We start from the raw sequence: 24,531 nt of genomic DNA, 5'->3' as shown, positions 1-24,531 counted from the left end.
CTTACCTTTTAGCGGAAAAAAAAAAGAAAAAAAAAGATGAAGCCTTCCACGGCGGTTTGAAGCCCAGGGCCTTTGCAGGAGAGACCTTGGCATCTGAGCAGACAGATGGGCAAGTGACAGTGTCTCAGTCTTGGAAAAAGTGGGTGGAGACCCAGCTACAGGACATCTAGTTTGCTCAGAGCAGGTCTGTAATGTACATTGCTGTTGCCGTGTGTGTGTGTGTGTGTGTGTGTGTGCACCTGTGACATTTCCTGACTGTTCACTACATGCCTGACACTACGCTAGGCTCAGGACACGCATGGGCTCATTTAAGTGGCTCTATGGCCCTCTACGGTGTATGGGACTCCTGCCCTGTTGTGCAGACGAAGACACTGACTGGGAGGCACACGGCCTGCATTGAGACAGGCAGGACTCAGGGCCAAGTTCACTGGACATTTTTTTTCAATCGGGATTTAAGTATAAGGAAACAGACACAGATGGCGACTGAGAAACTGCTAATATAGTGGGGCCTCATCATATTGCTGAGCCCTCCCCTGTAGAGGTGGGACTCCTGAAATTCCCCACCCCTGGTCCAGACAGGATGGGCCAAGGTCATGGGCACAATGGAGGCCCCTCACAGGCGGGCAGATGGCTCATGACATGGGTAGAGAGGAGAGGCTGGTCATTACAGTGGGGGCCTCAGAGGACCCCGCCATCTTTTCCATTTGAAGCCTTTGATGCATGCTGAAAGCCCTATTCCTGAGCAGTGGCGGAGTTAATCTAAAGCTGATGAATTTTACAGCTCCCCTGGCCTAGGAGAAAGCTGCTGGGACACCCAGGCAGCCGCAGGATGTTCCAAGAGGGCTCCCAGGCTGTTTGCATCACGGGAGAGGAGGCGATGGAGCCCAGTGCCCAGGTTCTGCGCCGCGACTGGCACTGAGTGGATGTGGAGAGGCCTAGGGCAGGCCTTGGATTGGACTCCAGAGGTTGCCCACCTTTGTTAGGTGGGTCACAAATGAGAAAGGGCTACAAACTTCAATCCACACATGTCCAGTGGGCAATCAATGAAGCTTTATTTGAACTACAATGAATTTCTCTCATGAGCCTCTATGGTCCTGGGGGGAGGAAGCGTTCCCTGAACCTAGTGTCTCTCTTCTCCCCCAGGGCCCGAAGGGTGGGAGGAGGCATTTAGTTCAATGATGTGACAGTTCCTGAGTCAGCAGCCCTCTCTGGCCCTCTGTCATCAGTCCATGGTCGCTTGGCCAATCCCTGGGCCTCACTGCGACAAGCCTGCAGGGAGCTTCACTGGGTCTCTCTGTGCCTCCACCAGGCTGTCTGTTCCCAGCACTGGCAGGGCGATTAGGAGCCAAGCTCCAGGGCCCTGCAGCTTCCCAGGCCTGCTGGCAAGAGCCATGTATTGGGGGCTACTCCCCTCTGCTCTGGGAGTCCCCTCCCCCTCCCACCGACCCTGATCTGGGGTTTAGACCCTGGGTAGGAGCAGGAAGATGGGCACGGGGGTCTCTCCGGCAGCCCCCATCACCTCGGCTTCCCTGGGCTCCCTGTTTTCCCAGCCAGGCCTTCTCTCCTGTGCAGTCTCTGGGGGCTGGAGGTGGGGTGAAGAGGGTAAGAACTGACCCAGGCAGTTCCCCAGTTGTCCCTCGAGTCCTGAGATTCCCAGGGGCCTCAGCTTTTGAGACTCCAAAATCCAGCATTGGCTTCTTTGTTCTCAGAGTTCCTGTGGCCTCCCTTCCCTGAGGCCCTAAGCATGGAATGCTTTAGCTGAGGGAATGGAGAGGAGCCAGGGGGTGCCAGGAAAGCCTGGCAGGAATGTTGGTAACAATTGTGTTTCAAATTGTTATCCCTCAGAAAGCCAGAGGCAGCTGATTAACTGCCTAGTGTCTGGAGTGCAGTGCATTTGCTCATTCATTCATTCATTCAGTTTTGTTTGAAAGCCTGCTGGGCACCCAGGAGACTTTGTGGAAAGGATGAGGGTATGAGTTGAGGGGCATTGAGGCCAGGCAGCCTGGCTCACCACAGAGGCCTCTGTCCACAGAGAGATCTCCTGGGGGTGGGCCTTGAGAGAAGGATTTGGACTTCCCTGCCAAATTAGCCAAGGGAGCTCCTGCCGCCCCGACAGCCCACCTCAACACACACGGGAACCTGACCAGTGCAGCCTGTTTGAAAGCCTGTTCAGGAGCCCAGATGAGAGGTCCGGTGTTGCCAAGCACCTGATTGGGAGCAATCACTTAATGACAGAAGATAGCTTTCCCGTCCTTGACATCTGCCTGATTAATTTATGGGAAAAAACTGGTATCCTTCACTCCAAAGCTGATTCCCAAATATTCTAAGCTCCTGAAATTCCAAGAGGTTGGAGGGGAAAAAAAGTGCTTGATTACTCCAAAATGCTGTCTGCCCCTCTCATTAATGCTCCCCCACTCCCCGCTCCCTCCGCACTGACAGTCGCTTTGTGCGCAGCTGTTCCAGGAGGATCTGCCTGGGCCAGGTCTGCTCCAGCTGGACACCTGCCCCCAAGGTGTTTGACTTAGAGACGGGTCTCCAGGTGGCCAGCGGGGACCAGGCCCGGGGCATGCTGGAGTGGGCCTGGCAGCCTGCCTTGCTGCCGAGTGCACGCAGCACATGGTAGCCCCTCGCCTGCTTCTGCTGTCCTTTCTACCTCATCTGAAACGGGACGCTGGATGGAGGTTGGGACTTGTGTTCTTGTTGGCTCGCCATCAAAAGGGCAGTTCTGCTTGTGACGAGCTCTCCCCCAAAGAGTGAGCAGTTTCTGTTTGCACCTCCTTGTCAGGTCCTGGCCATTGTCTATAAAGGCCAGGCAGGTGCAGCTGCCACTGTTATCAGCGATGGAGGTCTCACACTCGCCAAGTTCATTCCCAGCTTGGGGTTTTGCATGTGGCCTAAAATGCTCTCCTCACCCTCCCTGTTCACCTAGTCCCTAGCTCCTCATGAGTTCTACTCGTCCTACGGGCCCTGTCTCTTTATTGAATAGGTCCCTAACTCTACCTGTAGGAAAGGCAATGTGTCCTCAGAGTCACCTTAAAGTGAGGGTCCAATCAACTTCCAGTCATCAGAATCAGGAAAAGACAGCAGCAATTTGAATATTCTTATAAGTGGTGCAAATATTCTGGATCCTTTAAATAGAGAACGAGGTATGACTTAACCTGGAGCCTCCAGTCTGCATTTTGTCTGACAGAAAACCCACAGAGAGCTTGCTAGAACTCACGGCTGTGGAAACCTGCTTGACTTCACTCGGTGAGGTAAGAGTGAAGATCACTTCCTTGTAGGGAGAGTTTAGGCCTGTCACTCACTTCTCTCATCCTTGGTCTTCTTATATACAGTGTGGCTGGGAGTACTGCGCACCTTGCACACAGGATTGTAAGGGTTGGCTATAAAGTATGTAAAGCTTCTAGCAGATGCCTGGCACATAGTAGGGGGGTTAATAAACGGTATTAACGAATGTAATTATCGATACTACCATTGTTATTATGTGATATAATTCCAATGACCCTATTTATAAAACAATTTTCATCATGAAATACATCTTATGTAATTCTGAGATGTGTCTAGTGAGTAGACGAACCTGTTTCATCGAAATGTTGACAGTGACCAAGCTAAAATGATAGAGCCCTGAGGTTGGGGGATGGGCAGTACCTGGCAAGGTATAGACCGGGTTGGTATGCTGATGGCAAAACTTGGGGTCCAGGGTTCACTTAGGAGGGATTAGAAGTAAGACCACACCTCACCATGCCATCCCCGCTCCCCTTGTTCAGGGAAAGTCTGATTGTATGAACACCCCCAATTCCTAACCAGTACCCCTCATGGGAAGCATGCAGCACCCCCCCCCACTTTCCCTTCAGATCTGTTCACTTCTCACATCCATTCCTTGCTGAGAACCTTTTTGTGGCTCTCCATTTTGCACAGGACTGAGCCCATGCCACCTGGATGGCAAAGATAGGTCTCCAGAGAGAGAAAACTGTTTGAGAATAGCTGACATCCTCATCAGCCCAGCATCCAACCATCCGTCATTCATTCCACATGTATTCACAAGGACCTGCCTGAGCTGGGCACTTGTCTAGGTACAGAGAATACAGGTACAGAATAGCCTCTGTCATCAGGAGCTTACCTCTAGTCAGGTGGGAATGAAACACGATGAATAATCCATAATGTAATTTAATGCCAAATATCGACAAATGCTTTGAAGAAAAATGAAGCAGGTTTGACTAATGACAAGAAGGTCATCAGCCCTAGCCAGTTTTGCTCAGTGGATAGAGCATCAGCCTGCAGACTGAAGGCTCCCAGGTTCAATTCTGGGCAAGGGCACATACCTGGATTGCGGGCTCGATCCCCAGTAGGGGGCGTGCAGGAGGCAGCCAAAGAATGATTCTCTTTCATCATTGATGTTTCTATCTCTCTCACCCTCTCCCTTCCTCTCTGAAATCAATAAAAATATATTTTTTAAAAAGACACTAAAAAAAAAAAAAAAAAAAAAAAAGAAAGAAAAAAGTCATCGGAATATTCAGTAGCCCTAGCAAAGTCATGTTTATTCCCTACTGCTGTGAGGGAGAACTCTGCCTTGTCAGAGTCTAAGGAGTGTCCCAGAAAGAGAAGGTCAGACAGATCCGGAAAGGGTCCTGGGGTCTGGGCCGCACTTCCCCGTGTGGGAATCTGATTGACATCTGGCTACTTTAAGAATGTGGAACTCTCAGGTCTTAATAGATCAGCAGTTGCTTGGTTAAGTGGCCAGTTTTCCTAGTTGAGCCATCAGTTGTCCTAACTCATGTTTTTGGTTGATTTTTCTTTGTTAAATGGCATTTAAATATATAAAATAAATATCAAAAATATAAGTCTTTGTTTTACTATGGTTGCAATATCAAAAAATTTCTATATGTGACACGGCACCAGAGTTAAGTTAGGGTTTTTCAAAATGCTGACATGCCGAGCTCAAAAGGTTCGCCATCACTGCCCTAAGTAGTCTGTTGTTCAAATAAATATGTTTGGAGGCTGTTGCTCAAGTAAATCATGAAGTATTTTTATTTTATAGTCTTATCTTTCTAGGCAAGAATTTTCTGGGACAAATAGGACAGTCATATTGATGGAGGCAGCCTCGGTTACCAGTCCTGACATGGAGCTGGAGACCCAAGCTATCTCCAGGCTTTCAGGGTTAAGTGTGCAATAGAGGTCATCCCAGGTCATTGCCTGGGGTGTGCCCTGTGACCCTCCGTGTATGGTTGCCAGCTTTAGCAAATTAGAACATTTTTATCTGGCAACCCTCTCGGAGTGCTTTGGACTTTTCAATAACTCATCTATATATTAAATCAACATTTTCAGCCTCTCCTGAGGCATCAGAGTATCTCGCAACATCCAGGTCTCATTCCCTCAAAGCATCAGCTGAGCTGAGTTTAGCTGAGCTGAGCTGCTCCCTTCACAGAAGCCCAGAGCGGCTTCTCATTTGCCACTGGAGGACCATTAGCTGTCTGGGAGCCCGGCTCCCTCAGGAGGGCTGAGTGTGCGTGGACGCGTCCCTTTCCTTCTCTGTGCCCTGGGACATAATGAGCTGTAGAGTCAGAGGCGCTGAACTCGTGCCTCCAGCCCAGGAGCCACCCACGTGGGTGTGTTAGTGCTGCTTGGCCTCCGGTACTGTCACATGCAGCGCGGAGGTGTTGGCAAATACATGTGACCATTCCATTATGGGTTTTGAAATATTTGGAAACCTGACCCTTGATTTGGTTATAATCTCTTCGGTAATTGTTATTAGGTGGTGACCTAATAAGAAATTGTTAACTGGGGAGCTATAATTTGGAAGCTTATAATTTTCTTAATGGACATTGATTGGTGTAACCCTGATTAAAATACAATAAAGCCTGAGGCTTACATGTTTTATTCTGCAAGGTTGAAAGGACCAGGGAGTTGACTCTAAAAACGTATTGGCTCCGAAAGCTCTATTGAAATAATATTATTGGAAGAGTTTTGTGAGCATAAAATGATCTGACAAAAACGTTTCGATGCCAGCTCCACGGGCCTCGGAAAGCGGAGGGAATATAGGTTTCTGCAGATGAAGCCTGGAAAATGCTTCCAGATTACCTCAGGGGTGAAAAGAAAATTATTATTCCATCCCTCGGCCCTGCTAATTCTTTTCAACGTTGATTCTGTCGAATAATTAGAACCCAAACGGAGGAAGCATTCATAATTGTCATTTATGATACTTTACTGAAGATGACTGCTCCGGGGAGCTCTGGTAGGGCGAACACAAAGTGACTATGAAAGCAGCGTGGAGGCAGCGGGACCAGGCCTTCCTCCACACATTCCCACAAGCCCAAGCCAGACAGAGGGTGGGGACGGTTTCAGATTAAAATGGGCCTCCAAAGCTGTGAATCTTCAAAGAAAATCTTCTGCTATCGCATTGTCAATCAAGTGATAATGAGCCCTGTTTCCCCTCCCTCCTCTCACCACAGACATAGATCATGTGGCTCTTTGTGACTTAAAAGCAAGTATAAGAAAGATTACCACCCCCCATACCACAGGGAATACTTCAGAAGTGAACTATGCAATCGGTTAGGGGGTTATATTTAAAATACCTCCTCCCCTCTTGTAATTGTATTTCTTCACCCAGCAGAGGCTAACATATGAGGTGAGTATGCTGCTGTGAGAATGTTTCATCGCTGCCCCCCAGCCCTAATTTTTGAAATAATACCATACCTTGGAGATTAATGTTCAGGCTTTACCGAGATTATAACAAACGGATATTGCTTTGATCTAAATATTTTTCAAAAGGTGGTTGCTGATCATTCTCCCTCCCCTATAATCTTTTAAGAAAGCCTCTGGCCTCGCCAGTCTGACACCCAGGAGGACATGGGCCCAGCTGCCTTTGCTTCCCCCTCATCTTCGCGAGGATGCTCTGTTCTCAATTTTGCTCAAATTAGTCCCAGGATTTCAGTTGTCTTTTTTTTGTCCAACATTCCATCATGCAATTCATTAAAATCTTCACATGAAATATTTAACAGATGAGCTATGTCATAATTCACATTACAGTTTTAAATGGTTATTCATGTGGTAAGTCATTTATCCTGGACATGAGCAGACCTCGGGAATGGCATCCCATTTGATGTCAGGACGGTTAGAGTTCTTTTCCTCAAGGCCCCAGAACGGTGGCCTTCTTCCAAACCCCCAGCTCATCGTGAAATATTCCAAAAGAGTGACATTCAGATGCATTGTTAGTTCTACTCGCAATTAACTGTTTTGAAAACAAACAGAAGAAACATTTAAACAAATGTGGCTTGGCTAACAGCTATTGCAGTTGACCGTTAATTAAGGCAAGTTGGAATCTAAATATGCCAGGCCTTGTTACTATCACCGCTAGCGGGCCTGGCCATGGGACACGAAGGAAGGAAAAGGGGGCCTGAGGACAGGGTGGGAGGCATTAGCCCCGTCCTAGAAAACAGCCCCTCCCCTGCTTGAGAAAGGTGGCCGGTAGGAGCTCATTTTCTGCATGAGACCATGTATGGCCAGCATTTACTTGTAGAATTGGGGTTTTAGGAAAACTGGCTCCACTTCTAAATGATGAATTACATGAGGAATCCTTAGCAGGTATTTTACTTATTACCTTATTATAGTTTTTTTGTCTCTACCATATCCCTACCCATGGATTGAACTCTATTGGAAGAAAACCCTCCTGTTTATGGGCCACCAGCTCAGGGCAGCTCTGGGCCCTGTTTCTCTGCCTGTGCAGGGAGTGAAATAATTGCCCACATGCTGTGAGTGCTAGCCAGCCAGGTGAGAAGCTGTGTGGCCAGGTAGCCTGGCTGCTGAGCACGCAGAGCTGATGGTGCCCGCCCTGGGACAACAACCCTCTTAGTCCTCTACGCTGACCTGGCTAGCCTTGCCCTGAGTATTCGTAAATGATCACAGTTTCAGGCAGGGTAAGTGGTCTGGTCGGGTGTGGGTGGGGGAGCACACTTGCCACTGGCCTGAGAGGGGAAAACATCCATCCCCAAAGCTTTCTCGGCTGAAAGATAACCGACTTCCGTTTTCTGCCTCATTTTGCCGGTGTTCATGTCATCCTTTCCCCTTTCTTCATTATCATAATTTTGTAGAGTGTTTACCCACTGATGTTACCTCCGAAGGACATGGCCAGCAGCCGACAGTATGGCTTTATCATGGATGATTTACTGTTCGGTCTCCATACATGGGCATGAAAGGTTGACTTGGTGGTGAAATACGAAAGAAAACGGATAAACGTTCTAGGAACAAATCATAACTTGGCTGTTGACAACCCTATCAAGCCTTTAGAGCAGCGGTTCTCAACCTGTGGGTCGCGACCCCTTTGGGGGTCGAAAGATCCTTTCACAGGGGTTGCCTAAGACCATCGGAAAACACATATAGAACTACATATTGTTTTTGTGATTAATCACTATGCTTTAATTATGTTCAATTTGTAACAATGAAATTGGGGGTCACCACAACATGAGGAACTGTATTAAAGCGTCGAGGCATTAGGAAGGTTGAGAACCACTGCTTTAGAGTATCCTAATACACGTCATTTATTCTGTATCATTTATCTGCATCCCACGAAAGTTCTGTTTAGAAGGAAAGCCAGTGTGACTCTCTTTGGACAGACAGACAGGTGAATTGACATATCCAAGAGCACAGAACAGGAGCCTGAGAAAAAGGGTTCGAAACCAGTTCTCCTGGTAGCAACATGTTCCTGACTATAACCCATGGACGGTGGCAGTCTCCGGCCTGAGCACCCCACGGGCATGTGAATACCTGGCATGGCTGGGGGGCTGGGCGAATGGAAGTGGGGGTGTTTGTGTGAGCTTGTGTACCAGGCCTGGTAAGCGCTATTTTACAAACCGGATTTGTGCTCCTAGGGGTATGTTGCAACTGGGGACCAAGCCCACAGAAAATTATTTCTAAATGAATGCAATATGAAAAAGTTATTTTATTTCTAATTTTACATGTAACATTGTTCTTTGGTGAGTCTCGGATTACACTCGAATGCATGTCTATTAACCTGATATGAGATGCATGCATGATTTCATCTTGAATGCATTTGAATATAATAGCACTGGAAATGTAATTTGTATTCTCAAATTTTCTAAGGCAAAATAAATAAATCTTGGGGGTGGTAGCCACATTGAGCATATTGCATTGATTTCTTTGGGTTTCTCTCAAGCTAATTACTAACTTCCCCTTGCAAATCCAGGTCTTCTCACATGGGCAGGTCTATCTGACCTAAATCCTCATACCTAGCCATCCTAGTTTTTCCCACCTTCAGGGAGTGGGTAGCATGGAGACGTTACCTTCGATCCTTGAAAAGCGCCAGGCCCTCTCTCTAATCCCTCTTGTTATCACGGCTCACTGTCCAGGACAACTCCCTGCTGCAGTGCAAATGTTCTAGATCTGTGTGGTCCAGTGCAGTAGCCACTGGCCCCTGTGGCTACTGAGCACTTAAAATGTCACTCCTGCAACCCAGGGACTAAATTATTCATGTTGTTTCCTGTTCGTTTAAGTAGCCACATGCAGCTAGTGGCTAGCAGTCCGGCCGCGCGGGACCAGAGCCTGTGATTGAGGCCAGCTGTCTGTCCCAATTCCAGTGCAGTGGTCAGTGCGCTCTGCTGATGGAATGGTCTCTCTGCTTTGGTGCTTGGGTGATGCTTTGTGCTCCTCCCCGTCAGCTCTGAGAGCTGGAGCGCGACCCTCTCCTCGGTGATCTGACTGCCCTCCCAGCCCCCACCCCGGCTGCTGGATCCCTTGTGTCTTCATCTCATGTCCTCACCACCCAGCACATACTGGGCTTCTGGTAAACATGGGAGGAAGGAGAAGGAGATGCAAAGTAGGTAGGAAGGAAGTTAGGAAGTTGGAGAAAGATGAAGTCTGGGAGTTAGATACCTCAAGGGGGGCCTGTGGTCTGTACTGCAGAGATGAAAATCTTAGAGTATTGAGGTGAGTCCCAGGAACAGGCACCTGCATGACCAAACGAGATGGCGGTGCTCCAGACGCCTGAGTATTTCACGTGCAAGGCTGTGGGGTTTGAGGGGAAGGCAGTTCTCCTAACATTGATCCTGTTGTTTCGCTGGGTTCCAAAGACCATCGCTGTGTTTTGGGGTCACTGTCCTAAGAGAATCACCCAAATGTATTGGGAAAGATCTCCAGGGTCTATTCTGCTCCTGGGAGGTGAGTGAGGTACCTCCAGGCACTGTGCTGGGAATGGGACTCTGCCCGGCCTTCGTGAGGAGGCTCCCCAGCAGGGAGCCTGAGAGGGTCCCAATGAGATGGAAGTGGGGGGGGGGGGCGGGGAGCGCCACCAACTCCAGGGGAAATATGGTGATGATTTGCTGGACTGTCTAAGAAATTTCAGACCCAGGGATGGTGTTTTTATTTTCTGCTTTCTCTTTGGGACTTGGGTTTCACTAAAGCATTTTCTGTCTTTGTTTTCTTTATTAAATTAGCAAGATTGACTTGAATCAGAATGTACTGTTATGGCTTGAAATGTTGTTGAAAGAACAAAATAGACGGGCATGACAAATACCTCAGGTTCCATTTGGAGTGGGGAGGAGGAAGAGAGTGGGACTTGCCGAAATCATAATGGTTGTTTGTCCGATAAAAAAAAGAATGAGACAAGAAAAAATTGTGGAGGAAAACAGTGAAAGGAAGATAAATTTCTGTTTCTTGAAGCTCATATACATTTTTTGGAATGGAGCCTAGGATGTTTGTTGGGAGGGGGATGTTTCTATTCCCGGCTTTTTTGGTGTGTGTTTTTATGTTGTTGTCGATTTTTACTTTACATCGTTTTCATGCTGAGATAATTAACCAGTTGCCCAAGTGGCTGTGGCTGCCGAAAACTCATCACATTCCACTGGTCCCTGGCCATCTGGGCCGTCCGTGTCTCAGTGCATCCTTCCCAGGCTTCCCTCGTGGACTTTCAAAAACAGAGTCTGAGGCCCTGCCACTTCTCCGCTTAAAGGGCCTGCGTGGCTCCTCAGACCCCACCGCAGCAGGCAGCACACTTCTCTGTAAAGGGCCACCGAGTAGGGTGATAGGCTTTGTGGCCGGTCGGTCTCTGCCTGGTCACAGACAGTGTAACCCGGTGAGAATGGCTGCGTTCCCTTAGAAGTCCAGTTGCAGAAAGAGGCTGGGGTGGCCCTGGAGCTGACCCCTGGCCTCCGGGCTACCTTCAGACGCCTTGGCCTGGCATTCTAGACCTCTTGCCATTTGACCTCAGTCTGCACAACCACGGCCCCACCCCCTCCCATTCTTTAAAACCTCAGAAGACACGGGGTCTTTTAAAAGGTTTCACCCTTTTGCCTGTGCTGCTTCTGCACTTGAATTACCATCTTTTCTCTGTTCTTGCTTTTCATATGGGTTGGATCTCTGTGCATTACCTTACATAAAGCTCTCACCCACTGCCCAAGGTCAAGGCCGACCCCCTGCCCCTCTGTGCTCCACATGCTCTGTCTAGGCCTCTGATGTCCCCTTTACCGTGTGGCTGTTCCCCAGTGAGACACTGCGGGAGCGTGTGCTCTCATTCCCCTAGTACGCAGCCTGGAGTTCAGCTTGGAGAGGCCCCTGAACAAATGGTCATGAAGTTGACCCACCAATGGGCTGGTGAGTCTCAGAACCATAGGGAAGTGTAGTGACGTGTAGGTGAGAAGGTGCAAACCCAGCCAGACAGGCTGTGGGAAGCCAGGGGCCAGCGTGGCTGAGGGGGTATGAGGATCAGGGAGCAAAAACAGAGCCAGGTCAGAGCCTAGAGGACCTGTTGCACCAGGACCGTCTGGGAGCCCGCTGGCATCCACCGCATGGCCCAGACAAGGGAGTTCAGGGGCGAGGGAAGCCGTGTCTAGTTTAGGGCATCGGGACCAGGGAGAGGATGCAGCCTGCTGGAGTGAGATCAGAGGAAGCAGCCCGCATGATTAATGGGACGGAGGGACTGACTCATGAGGAAAGATTAAAGCGCTCCTCAGAGCTGGGGTACAGACTGAAAGGGGCAGATGATAGCAGGCTGCAAGTATGAGATGGATAAACACCCAGGAGGGAGCCACTGGCTTCATTAGGGAGGGGAAAACAGGGCTCCATCCCAGAAGGGGAGGTTGCTGATGGAGGAACTCAGATGAGGGTGGGCCGGGGGCAGTGGGGCTGCTGGAGCTGGGAGCACCACAGGGTGACTCTTTCAGAGAACCCTCTGCTCTCATCCTGCAGGGTCTCAGGTCTGCCTTGGTGCTGCCCTTGGCCCTGGGAGGCGGCCTCAGAAGTGCCCGCCTGCCAGTCTGGGAGGGCTGACTGGAGAGGGTGCGGGAGGGCAGCTACAGGGAGCGGTACCTCCGGGACAGACAGAGAGACACAGACCCGTGTCCCTCCCTCTTCTTAGATACCAGTGAGTGGACGCTGGGGCAGTGTGGAGGCCCTTTGCTCCGAAGCCAGGTTGCTTCTGCCCTCCCAATTTTGGGTTGAACCCCAGATACTCATTCCAACCCCCTCCTGAGAGCACAGGGCCCCCCTCCCCTCTGCCTGCAGCAAGCCCAGCCTTCACCCTGGCCCACAGCTTCCTCGGAGGGCTCCTCCCAACAGGGATGGCCTGGCAGGCATTTTGGGAGGCAAGATTTACTTGCAACAGCATTAAGCAGCCCCGGGCTCCAGAATCAGCTGCCCTCGGATATTCTCTGGTATTTTCTCCGGGACTGGGCAGAGCAGCTGGTGCCATCTGACATCACCGTAGGTTATTGATAACTAATTCACCAAGGCCTGTAGTAGAGAGGCGTGCTGGACGCTGGGTGACATTCGGATCACCTGGGGTGCTTTTCTTAAACCACCCACAGGGTCTCAGGCCTGCCTTGGTGCCCTCCCAGCCTGGCAGGCGGGCACTTCTGAGGCTGCCTCCCAGGGTCAAGGTCAGCCCCAAGGCAGGCCTGAGACCCTGCAGGATCTCAGGGAGCTTCTGGCCCAGAGGGCAGATGCCACCTAGGGCAAAGCAGGATGGAGCCGGAGTCTGAAATGGCTCCTCTCAGACACTTTCCATTCTGCATGCTGCAGCCGTGCGTGGCTCTGATCCTAGGCTTCACCTCTCATTCACAGCCCTGACATTCTGGGTGCAAAGACAGAGGATGAGTCTCTCCCAGCCTTGACTCTCAGGGCTTCCTTCAAGGATGTCTTTAGAAAATAGCAATGCACTTGCTAGTTATAAGGGTAACAGCCCAAGACCTCCATGAATCTTCTAGTTCCTGCAGCCAACACAGCACTGATTACCCAGGTGGGGAGTCTAACACGTTTTAGGAGTATCAAGTGAACTCTTTTTATTTTTAATTTTTGGTAATTGCATATTTCTTTTGATAGATATTATTACTTAGGTTTAGGTTACTTTATATATTTAAGTAAAAGAAAAAAGCAAGGAAAGATAACAATACTGGTAGTATTTAGAAATGGCAAAAATTATGTGTGTGGGGGGGTGGTGTTTACAATGGACTGAAGTTTGCAAAGCTGCCCTGAAGTAAGCGGTGTCCCGCAGGGAGTCCAGTATTCCCGGTGGAGTCTCATTCTTTCCTTCCAAACTCCTCTGAAGCTTTCTCACCACCCAAGAGACTTTTGCCCTGACTTGAGCACTTTCTGAAATGGTTCAGCAGGTACATGGTCTTGGCTTTGTGGAGAGAAATAGTGTGAGCTTGTTCCTTTCATAGTTCTGAGGTTCTACCCAATTCCACTTCCCAAACTTTCCCATCACTCCTTCCCTTTCTGTTCTTCTCACTAGGCCTGGCAATCACTGTTGCTTTAGGGAGCTTTGCACAGACAAACAGAATGTGTGATTCCCTCAGAGTTCCTGGGGAGAGATCATTGAGATGTAAATCCTGGGGGGGAGGGGAGGTTAGGGGGGGCAGTTAAACTAAGTCACCTAGCAAAGTGATGATTTACTTCTGGAGACCAGCCTTATGACAAGGGCTTTTAAGCTTCATATCTTACTAACACATGGATAGTACGCATTTTAGAAATGCCAGTTCTAAAACGAGAACTCTTGAAGAAACAGCAATCTTCTGAATATCATTCCTCCCCCACCCCCATTTCTGTATTTAGCTTGTGTTGGGGAAGAGGTAACCATAAATGATGAATTTTAGAAACACTCAAGTCACCTGTCTCTAAAGAACCACCTGCCCTGTGCTCAGTTTGCTCTGCATCGGGAGTTCTGTGAGTGCAGGTCACCGTGGGAATCCCTCCCTGAAAGAGGACATGTCACTGCTGTGCACGCCATGTGAACTTAGCCTGTGCTTGGTTTTCTCTGGTGTGCTTTATCGGCTCCTTGCCTTCACAGTAACCTGCAGTGATAGCGTTGCACAGTTGTGGAAAGGGATCTCTAATGCCCCGTTTTCTTTCTAATTGCTCCCAGCTGTCGGCATTCAGATGAAACTCGAATTTTTCCAGAGGAAGTTCTGGACCGCCAGCAGACAGGTGAGTTACAGGGGGCACGGAAGCCTCGGCGGCCCTGCTATTCTACAGGTGCTCACACTCCGGTCCCCGGAGCCGAACGGTGCCAGGTTTCCGATGAGTGTGTGTAAAATGAACTGCCAGCAGCTCAGATTACCGTTCATTTCACTGCGGAGCAAAGGCTGTCAGCGTGTACGGTGCCCCGTGCTGGGAAGCAGGGACTTAGAGCCTACGGTCAGTTCTAATCATGAGATCAGGATAGTGACCCTCCAGAGGGTACATGTTTTCTTTTCATAGCGGGGACTTTTGTGAATTTTCAGTGTCTCTCTTCAAATCTTGTCACACCTGGATGTCTACCTGTGAACTCCTTATTGCACTCTGGATGGACTTTGCATGACTGGGTTTGGGGAGGCACCCATCTGCCCTCTTGGGTCAGAGGGCTTCTCCGTCTTGGAGAATGTAGGGGTGTTCTCTCCTGGGCCTGGGCTCCGGGTACTAACTTCAGGGGTCTTTGTGCAGTCATCTGGCAGAAATGGCAGCACATAAGTGGGCCTCTGTGCTAAATGTTGGATGATAGATCCTTTCTGAAATGAAGACACTTTAGGAAACTATAGACTAAGAACACAGATGGGTTTTTTAAAAAAAGTCACTGGTGATTCATTCATTTAAAATAAATAATTACATAATTATATTTCTTGTTACCCAAAGATTTTTGAATTCTTAAGAAGATATCAGTGTTAAATAACAACATAAATTAAAATGAAAAAGAGCCAGCCCCCTCCCCCCAATTATCTTTTATATTACTATTTGGAGTTGGTATGTTGGTATTGATCCAAGAGAGGGCAGGTAAGACTCATTGTGGAGAATTCTGTTTAGATGGAATTTGGAATTTGAATAATAGGCAGGGACTTTGATGGCTTGTCTTTGAGTAACGAAGTGCCCATAGCCGACCTGGGATGTCACAGTAACACATTTCCCCTTGCTTTCCCCTCCCGCAGTGTGCCTCTCTGGATGGCAAATGCTCCATCAGCTGTGATGACGAGGTAAGAAGGCCTCCTGGGGAGGTGATGGAGGGTACCTTCTCACAGAGGAAATGCCGCTAAAACACGGATTGATCTGAGCCAGTCTCCAAAACACCCAGGAATACTTGCTTTGTTCCTTTTTTTCTTTCTTCCCCCAATCAGATAATTTATGAGAGCCCGAGAAATGTGCTTTAAATGTCCCATGGCGGCACTATTGGAATTCTGGCATTTTATAGGAAAAACTACAAATTACTGCCATTTGAAACTCACGTTACAATTCTCAAACCTTTTCCCCTATGTGCTATCTCTTTTTATCCTCATAACAACCCAGTGAAATGGGTAGGAATGGTTATCCTGTTTTGCAGAGGGAGAAACTGAGGAGCAGAGAAATTAAATGATCTGCTTAATTTCATGTACTAAATGAGCTGAAAACCTAGGCGTTGAAAATCCAAAGTTTTTTTTCTCAAATAGTGCTTCCCTCCTACAACTCCCCCGCTCCCTAAGAGGAATTTAAATCCCACGCATGAGCAATAGAAGAAAAAAGTGTACCACTGCCATAAGTCTGTCTGTCATACTTATGTTTTTACAGCAGTCAACCCCACACACCCTCTGCCTCATGCTTTAGGGCAAGCAGATGTGTAGTGGCCTCTCCCCTTGGCTCTGGTAGCCTTTGTCTCCGGTGTTAGCTAAACATTAGTCAATACATAAACTGGGACTTATAAATAATCATATATTTATATTCCTGCCGGTTACCACAAGGATTAAAGAGATCCTAGCCAAACATAATTTCAAACAGAAAACATAGAAGTATATTTCAAAAAAAGTAGGCAAAGGAAAAACAAGTAGAGAACTGTAGAAAGGAGGAAGTTAAAACATACAATGCTCAGTCCCCAGAGATCTGGCTGCCAGTTTAAAAAAAAATATCATAATTGTGTGAGTGAGTCACTATCCAAAGAGTAAAAGCCAAACAATCAGCTTTTCAGAAGAAGCCCAACTTTTTCTTTCAAATAAAAAATTAGCCCTAACCAGTTTGGCTCAGTGGATAGAGCGTCAGCCTGAAGACCAAAGGGCCCCAGGTTCGATTCAGGTCAAGGGCATGTACCTTAGTTGCGGGCACATTCCCAGTAGGGGGTTTCCAGGAGGCAGCTGATCGATGTTTCTCTCTCATCAATGTTTCTAACTCTCTATTCCTCTCCCTTCCTCTCTGTAAAAAATCAATAAAATACATTTTAAAAAATAATAATTTTCCCATATCCAATAGCAAAGAGCTTCCTATGATGTTTTATGACCAACCCTTTCAGTAAGTTTGGGACTCCCAGTCATAGGATAGACACATGGCCTCAAACCTTTTCTCTTCTTTGAGACATTTAGTGCCATATTGGAGTTCTCAGCTCCAAAAAACACAGCTCAACAATAATATTAATTAAACTGTTAACTTGTACAGTAGGTACAATTACTAATTTCAATTTGCTGTAAGAAAGCTGAGGATAGTCGGTTAGTTAATTGAGTGACTGTATGGATGGTTGGTTGACCATAGTTGTTTTGGTTGGTTGATTGGTTTGTTGGCTCATTGGGTGGGTTGCTGGTTGGTTGGTTGATTAGTTGGTTACTAGTTGGTTGTTTTCATGGTAGATGGAAAGTTGGTTAAACAATTTGATTAATAAAGCCAAAGACAGTAATTTTCTTTCAACCCACTTTGCCTCTATGCAGCCTCACATATAAAAACAAGTGGAAATAACTAGAATAGTCATTAAATCCACAATTAAAATAGCATATTTTTATTTTTTTTAATGTTTTTTATTGATTTCAAAGAGAGGAAGCGGGGGGGGGAGAGAGAAACATCAGTGACGAGGGAGGATCATCGATCGGCCACTTCCTGAATGCCCCTCATTGGGGATTGAGCCTGCCACTTGGGTATGTGCCCTGACCAGAATCAAACTGTGACCTCCTGGTCCGTGGGTCAATGCTCAACCAGTGAGCCACACCGGGCAGGCAAAACAGCATATTTCTTAAAAAGTGGAAATGGATTCCAACTTAGAAACATCCAATATATGTTTGCTGTCCAGTGACTGATTTCACAGGTGGCATAGCAGGCTATGGAGTCTGGATAGATTCAAACTGTGACTCTGACAATAATAAGCTACAAGAACTTGGGCACGTTTTTGAACCTCTGTGCCGCAGTTTCCTCAGCTCTGCATTGGGGATAGAAATAGCCACCTCACAGATAATGGTGAGGAATAAATGAGGTGATATATAAAAAATGCATGGCATAGCTGCTGACAAATTCTACGCACTCCGTGCATGTGAACTATAAACCAAAACTGTCTGCGATTTCCTTCTTGCCCTCGAGTAGTGGTTCGCCTGATTCTAAAACCTCAGGCAGCAATGGCACATGCACTTTAGGCAACTGAACATTTCTCCTGGGCACAGTAAACACAGGTAAGATGCCCAAGATGATCATCTTTAGCAGTCACTGGGATAAACGCCCATTCAAATGCCATTTAAAGTTTCACATAGCTTGAAAATTAAGCATTTCATTTTCTCTGATTTCTGAACTTGGTCTGATGCTCAAATGTCCTCATTTGGCTTTGAAACTATCATCCATTTCCCATTTTGACTCTAATTTTTGGCTTCAGGAGACCAGTTGCCTTAGTTTTATTTATTTATTTTTTAAATACATTTTATTGATTTTTTACAGAGGAAGGGAGACGGATAGAGAGTTAGAAACATCGATGAGAGAGAAACATCGATCAGCTGCCTCCTGCACACCTCCTACTGGGGATGTGCCCACAACCAAGGTACATGCCCTTGACTGGAATCGAACCTGGGACCTTTCAGTCCACAGGCCGATGCTCACTGAGCCAAACCGGTTAGGGCCAGTTGACTTAGTTATAAATGGAAAAGCCAGCCCTGTCTTCCCCCTGAGGCCCCTTCGCTGAGTGCCCTGGGCTGGTGGGTGGAGTCGGGCTGGCCAGATGTCACCATGTCTTGTAGAAATACATCTTTGGTTGGTCAGGCAGTGCGTGAGCCGTCTGCCTTGGAGGGACTGCCTCAGAGCCTGACTGGAGACGTTTAAGGAGCTCCATTCCACGGAGGGCGAATGTTAGCTTCAGAGAGAGCACAGAGGTGATATTCATATATTCACTCATTCCTTCAAGACATGTCTACTGAGCCTGTGTGTGTGCGTGCCACCTCTAGCCCCTGGGAGTCAATAGGAAGCAGAATCAGAAATGGAACCTCGTCCCCTGGGAGCTCACTGGTTGGCAGGGAGACGGCATGTGTGGTTATCAACTGCGACAAGTGCTGGGAATGCAACTAATGTGGGTGGTCAGGGAAGGCTTCTCTGAGGAGCAACATTGAAGTCACCGGAAGATGAAGACGGAGATGACATCTCAAAGCATGAGAAGCCATTACAGGCAGAGATCACCACGCACAGGGTGCTGAGGGGGCAAAGGTTAGAGCGGTCTATGGAAACAGGTTGGCATTCAGACAGAAGGGAAGAAGGAGGGCCGTGCCCACCTGTGTGTGTCATTCATGGAAACCATTGTCTCCTCACTCCTCTCATTCTCCTCTCCCACTCCTTTCCACTGGTCTTCTGCTGAAAGCACAGTATTTTGCAAAGACATTGGAAGATGAGAAGTTTCTCTCCTACTGAGGCATTTGGAGAAGGTGTGAGGGCAGCGAGAAGGTAGAAGATTTCATATTAAAAATCAGCTGCCACCTTCTCTTGTTCCAAAGGGATAGAGACGAATAGTCATGACTAGACTCTGCAAGGCCTTTTAGACATTTCCTCTGGAATCTGAAAGGCCTCCTTGATGTATGACAAGCTGGGGGAAGAGCTAAATCAGGTAGCCAGGTGCCTACATCTCTGCACCCACCCAGCCCAGCCAGTGGAATAGCTATTGAGGGCAAAGGCACCAGTAACTCCCACCAGGCACTTCTGTTCAAAGTGACCCCTTTGCAATAAATTTTTTCAAAAGACAGTATTTTGATAAGTGAACAAACAAAAAAGAAACACACCCATGGATACAGAGAACTAATTGATGGCTGCCAGATGGGAGGGGTTTGGTGGGCTGGGTGAAGGAGGTGAAGGGATGAAGAAGTAAAAATTGGTCGTTACAGAACAGTCACAGGGATGTAAAATACAGCATAGGGAACACAGTCAATAATGCTGTGATAACTATGCATGGTGTCAGATGGGCACTAGACTTATCGGGGTGATCACTTCACAAATTATATAAATGTCTAACCACTATGCTGTACACCTGACACACATATAATATTGTATGTTAACTGTAATTGAAAAACATTTTAAAAGACAGTATTTTGATATGATAGTTGACCTATGATAAAAAGATACATCAAGTGATATGAAGTAAGGGTCAGTCTGTTCCACACTCGATATATTAGGGGTCAGATTGTGAGACCTGGAGAAAGGGTAGTAAGAAGTGTCACCTTAGGTACTTGAGATGCAAAGACTCAGGCCCCACCCTCAGATGTAAGAGCCCAGCCCTCTCCCTTTCCCTTTCCCTTTCCTTTCCTCTCCTTTCTATTCTCTCCCCTCTCCTCTCTCTCTCTCTTCACAAATGAAAACAACAGCCAGTATAATGCTGGGCTTCTAAGCAATCATTGCTCAACCTGCACCAATCAAAACAAACAGAAGTCACCCCCTTCACTCCCCCAAACAAAAGACAAAACAAAAAGTAACCAAGCTCAACCAACCAGCCTCCACAGCATCTTGCTATGAACTATGGAGCAAATTTCCTTTCTAAATGTATAGCATTGATACTTGATGGCACATAGTAGGTGACCAAAAAACATCATTTGCTGAATGAATGTGGGCACAAGTTCTCTGAGGACTTCCTATCCACCCTGCACTTCACATGTGCTCAGCACTAGCCACTCCCGTCCCACTTAATCTTCTCAACAACCCCAGGAAATAGGTGTTGCTATCTCCATCTTTCAGATAAGAAAACTAAGACTCAAGTGTTAACAGATTTTGCTCACGGTCACACTGATACCAAATGTCAGAGTCTCTGATTCTCATGCTAGTACCTGAGCCTCCTGGGGCTAATCCCCCCTTCCTGTTAACACAAGCTCTATGCTATTTCTCAGCCCAGGCCCCCTTCCTCACCAGCTCTCCTCTCTCTCTGTGATTTTACCCAATGAACATGGCCTGGTTCTGGGCTTTATCCTCAGGTTCTGACTCATCTGCCTCTGTGCCCTGGAATCAGATATCTCTGAGCAATACTGAGTCACCAAATAATTGAAAAAAGATGTCCTTAAAAAATAAAGAAAGGAAAAATAACAAAAAAGTTCTCTCTGACTCTCTCCCTCTCTGTCTTTATCTTTGCATTTTTGGAACAACCTCATCCCTAGAGTAGGTGCTCACAATATCTGTCAAAACTTAGAGCTAAATTTCTCCAATTTCAGCTTGGACAGGACAATGGGCAGACAACTTTCAAGATATTTGGATTAATTTTGGGGGAAAGTAGCCTAGTGAGGGAAAGCTAAGAAAATGTCTCCTCTATTTCCTTTTATTGGGGAGGGATATGGAAAAGTCCATTGAATATTATTTATTGTAAAGAGACATAGAGGAAGCAATTGGTCAGACTGGAATCTGGCTGATTCTGTACCAACTATTCCATAACCCAGCATCCTGCTCCCCTGATTCCAGTGAGCTTATTTCACTCCACCGCACTTCCCAAATTTAATCCAAGTGGTTGTTGGCAGGGAGGCCTGGTCAGGAAGTCATCGTGGTGACTCAATTTACCTCACATGAAAGTGTTGCCTATGTGCCTATGAAATGTAATAGCACCTGTCAGAATCAGCGACCCAGGTCTGCATCAGAGACACAGCATCCTTGCTTTTGACCTGTGATTTTCTCAGTGATTTGTAAATTGAAACATTGGCAGTATCTGTTTCTTGGTTAATAGTATGGCCAAGTCTATTAATAATCGGTGTAACCTTGAAATACAAACTTACTCATAAATAAGTACAGTATGGTTTCTTCTCTGTCATTACTTCCTGTCCTAGAATCTTAATTTAAGGAGGGGGGATGTGAATTTAAAAATAATATTGAATGGAAGTATGGTCCAAGAAGTAACTGCCAATTGGTAGCAATTGGTAGTCAGTATAGAGCTAATGCAATGCCCCAGCCCTTACCAATGAGAGCATGCCTGCTATGCTGGAGCCAAACGCAAGGTCCTTTGGAGCACAGGGAGGCTTAGGCATATAGTCCTCCAGAGCCAGCCCTCCTCCTGTTCCTCTTCCCATCACCAACTAGTAGGATCTATACCAATTGGACCAAATTATTTGGATCATCAAGTGTATTTTTATTTTTTTAATTAATAAATCCTTATTGTTCAGATTATTACAGATGTTCCTCTTTTTTCTCCCATAGCTCCCCTCCACCTGGTTCCCACCCCACCCCATGCCCTTGCCCCCTGCCACTGTCCTCATCCATAGGTCTAAGATTTTTTTCCAATCTCTTAGCCTATAATGGGTTCTTCTTCTTTCCTAGATTGTTCCTTAGCAAGTGGTAGGGACGTACAGAAAATCCCCCTCAGCTCTGTTTAGACAAAGTCTCTTGATTTCAGATATTAACTCAAAAAGTGTGTTACCCAGCCGGTCTGGTTCAGTGGTTGAGCAACAACTCATGAACCAAGAAGTCACCAGTTCGATTCTAAGACAGGGTATATTCCTGGGTTGCGGGTTCAATCCCCAACTTACTGTTGACCAGAAACCTTACCAATAGCATAAACAATTGATGAACACACATGCCCAGTGTGGTTCAGTGGTTGAGTGTCGACCTATGAACCAAGAGGTCATGGTTTAATCCCCAATCAGGGCACATACCCCGGTTACAGGCTCAATCCCCAGGATGGGGCGTGTAGAAGGCAGCCAATCGAAGATTCTCTCTCATTATTGATGTTTCTATCTCTCTTTCTTCTCCCCTCCTCTCTGAAATTGATAAAAATATTTTAAAATTAAAATACACTTATTTATTGAAAAAAATCCGCATGAAAGTGCACTGGCACCATTTATCCCATGTTGTTCAAGAAAAAACTGTATAATGTTTCTGATAAAATTATAAAATATCACGATATAGAATCCTTCCATTTACATTTGAATTTCTGAGAATGATCACAAGGAGACTCAAAGAGGTAGAGTTTGATCAATTTTCCCAGGAGCTTCTCTTTATCCCTTGCTATTGAAATCATTCTCTTTGGAAGCATCTTTCCTATTATCTGTGGTGACTTTTTTCTTTCCACATACGTTACCTCTGACAGATCCTATTGGGCCAGTGGCTTCCTGTGTGATAGGAGCTAATCTCCAACTGCAAGTTCATGGACTTCACAAAGTCTTGGCTCTTTATCTAGGATTTTCAATTGACTTTATACTCTATTTTCCTTGAACCTGCCTTGTGTTGTCCAATATTTACAACATTAGACAAACAGAGCGATATTGACCAAAGATGTAGGTCTAACAGCAAGAGTACTAATTGACTAGGGATGTTTGAGGAGGAACTAATTTTATAATTAGGGATGGGGGTGGTTCATGATGACTTTTAATTCTTTACACATCTGGAACGATTTGGAGAGTCAATATCTGAATATGGAGGATGCTCCTATACTCTGTGTGTATTTACTGATTGGATGGAAGTGAACCTCTCTTTGACTCAGTGTCTAGATATGCAAAATGAAGAGCATGGTATTCAAATCAGCAAGGAGGTGGAGTTGTCTAATATGACCCAATGTAAACCGGATTAAAACTTATTGGAGTACTAGTGCAATCTAAAAAAAAACAACCAACAAAAAACATTGCTGTCTAAAAAACTTTCTACAGTGATGATGGAATGTCCAAAAGTAGACTTATTCGCTACAGCTGGTATGAAACACTTGAAATGGGACTAGTGCAACCGAGGAACTGGGTTTTGCATTTTAATTCATTAACTTGCAATTAGATTTAAATCTGCATGTAGCCCGTGGCTGCCATATTGGACAGCACAGCTCTGTGAGGTCTCTCCCATAATGTTGTCTCCAAAAAAATGGACAAAGTTGGTCAAGCTTCCCACCAGGGCCAGAGTAATGCAGCTAAGAGCTTCTTCAAATAGCAGGAGTGTGACCAGGTTACCCAAGCCATTCATCTGGCCTCTCTGAGTAACAGGGAGAACCCCCATTGCTCACCGGAGCCACCCACTCTTTCATAGAAGGTGCTCACAAGCTTCTCATTTTCTGCTAATTCCCCACCACTGCCTAGTCATCAGGGACGAGTCTCTCTGAGCAGCTCAGTGCTGCACCTTTTGTGCCTGATGAAAACCAACTCCGTGGATAGATAAATGTCCCTGAAAACATCAGCCCTGTGGTGGCCTGCAGCGAGGGGGAACTCAGCTCAGGGTAAAGATATGTTACAAATTAAATGCTGCTGTTGGTATGTAAAGCTGCAATAAATAGAAACTGAGTTACATCAAGGACGGAATTAAACCTTAAGTTTAAACTCCACAGCACTGTAATTAAAACTTAGCCTGTAGCAAATCATTCACTTGAGATTAAAGTAGTGTGGGGGAAGCAGAGGTTTGGGCTTACCTTGCTTTCCACAATTTATAAGTCTGAGCTACCAAAAGCTAACAGCCCTGCCCCCAAATCCAGCTCCCAATTAAAAACACAGTTTGAAAACCTTTAGGAGGCCTGAGGGGCCCCTTTAACAGAAGTCTGCCCCTTCCCCCACCCCTGCCCAAGTCTATGAACAAATTAAAAAATATTACCTGGTCCCCTGATGGTCTTCTGAGCTGACACGGTGTTTTCATTAATACATCATTAGAGTAATGACATTGTGCTGGTGTTTTGCTTTCAAACCAGCCTGCACTTCAACCACTATGAGTACAGGCTCGGGGCCTCTGCACACTTTGTTCCTGGGAAGTATTATCCACATAAAGAAAAAAAAAGGAAGACAAGCTGTAATTCATAAATTTTTAATGCGTCTTCCTTTTCTCCTAATCCGGGATGTTCGGGCTCGCTTGGTGTTTAATTTTTGTCTGTTGGTTCTGCAAAGTAAACACTGGGGTTAGATTAACCATAGCCTTAACTCCTAGAGCCAGCAG

At 46.7% G+C, this 24,531-nt stretch overlaps 1 protein-coding gene across 2 annotated transcripts in view; it reads left to right on the top strand.

Annotated features, from left to right (window-relative positions):
• Nucleotides 1–24,531, top strand: part of CACNA2D3 (calcium voltage-gated channel auxiliary subunit alpha2delta 3) — a gene marked incomplete at its 5' end in the record, with an annotated part of 806,336 nt that overhangs the window by 694,295 nt on the left and 87,510 nt on the right. For both annotated transcript variants that reach the window (XM_081105975.1, XM_081105974.1), the window contains 2 exons: nucleotides 14,369–14,430; nucleotides 15,405–15,449. In XM_081105975.1, coding sequence (XP_080962101.1) covers nucleotides 14,369–14,430; nucleotides 15,405–15,449 — 107 coding nt within the window. The remainder of the gene's footprint in view (nucleotides 1–14,368; nucleotides 14,431–15,404; nucleotides 15,450–24,531) is intronic.

The sequence above is a fragment of the Myotis nattereri genome (genome assembly GCF_964212035.1).
Source record: "Myotis nattereri genome assembly, chromosome: 14".
NCBI classification, from domain to species: Eukaryota; Metazoa; Chordata; class Mammalia; order Chiroptera; family Vespertilionidae; genus Myotis; species Myotis nattereri.
Note: the sequence above shows the minus strand (reverse complement) of the source record. Positions and strands in the feature narration are given on the sequence as shown.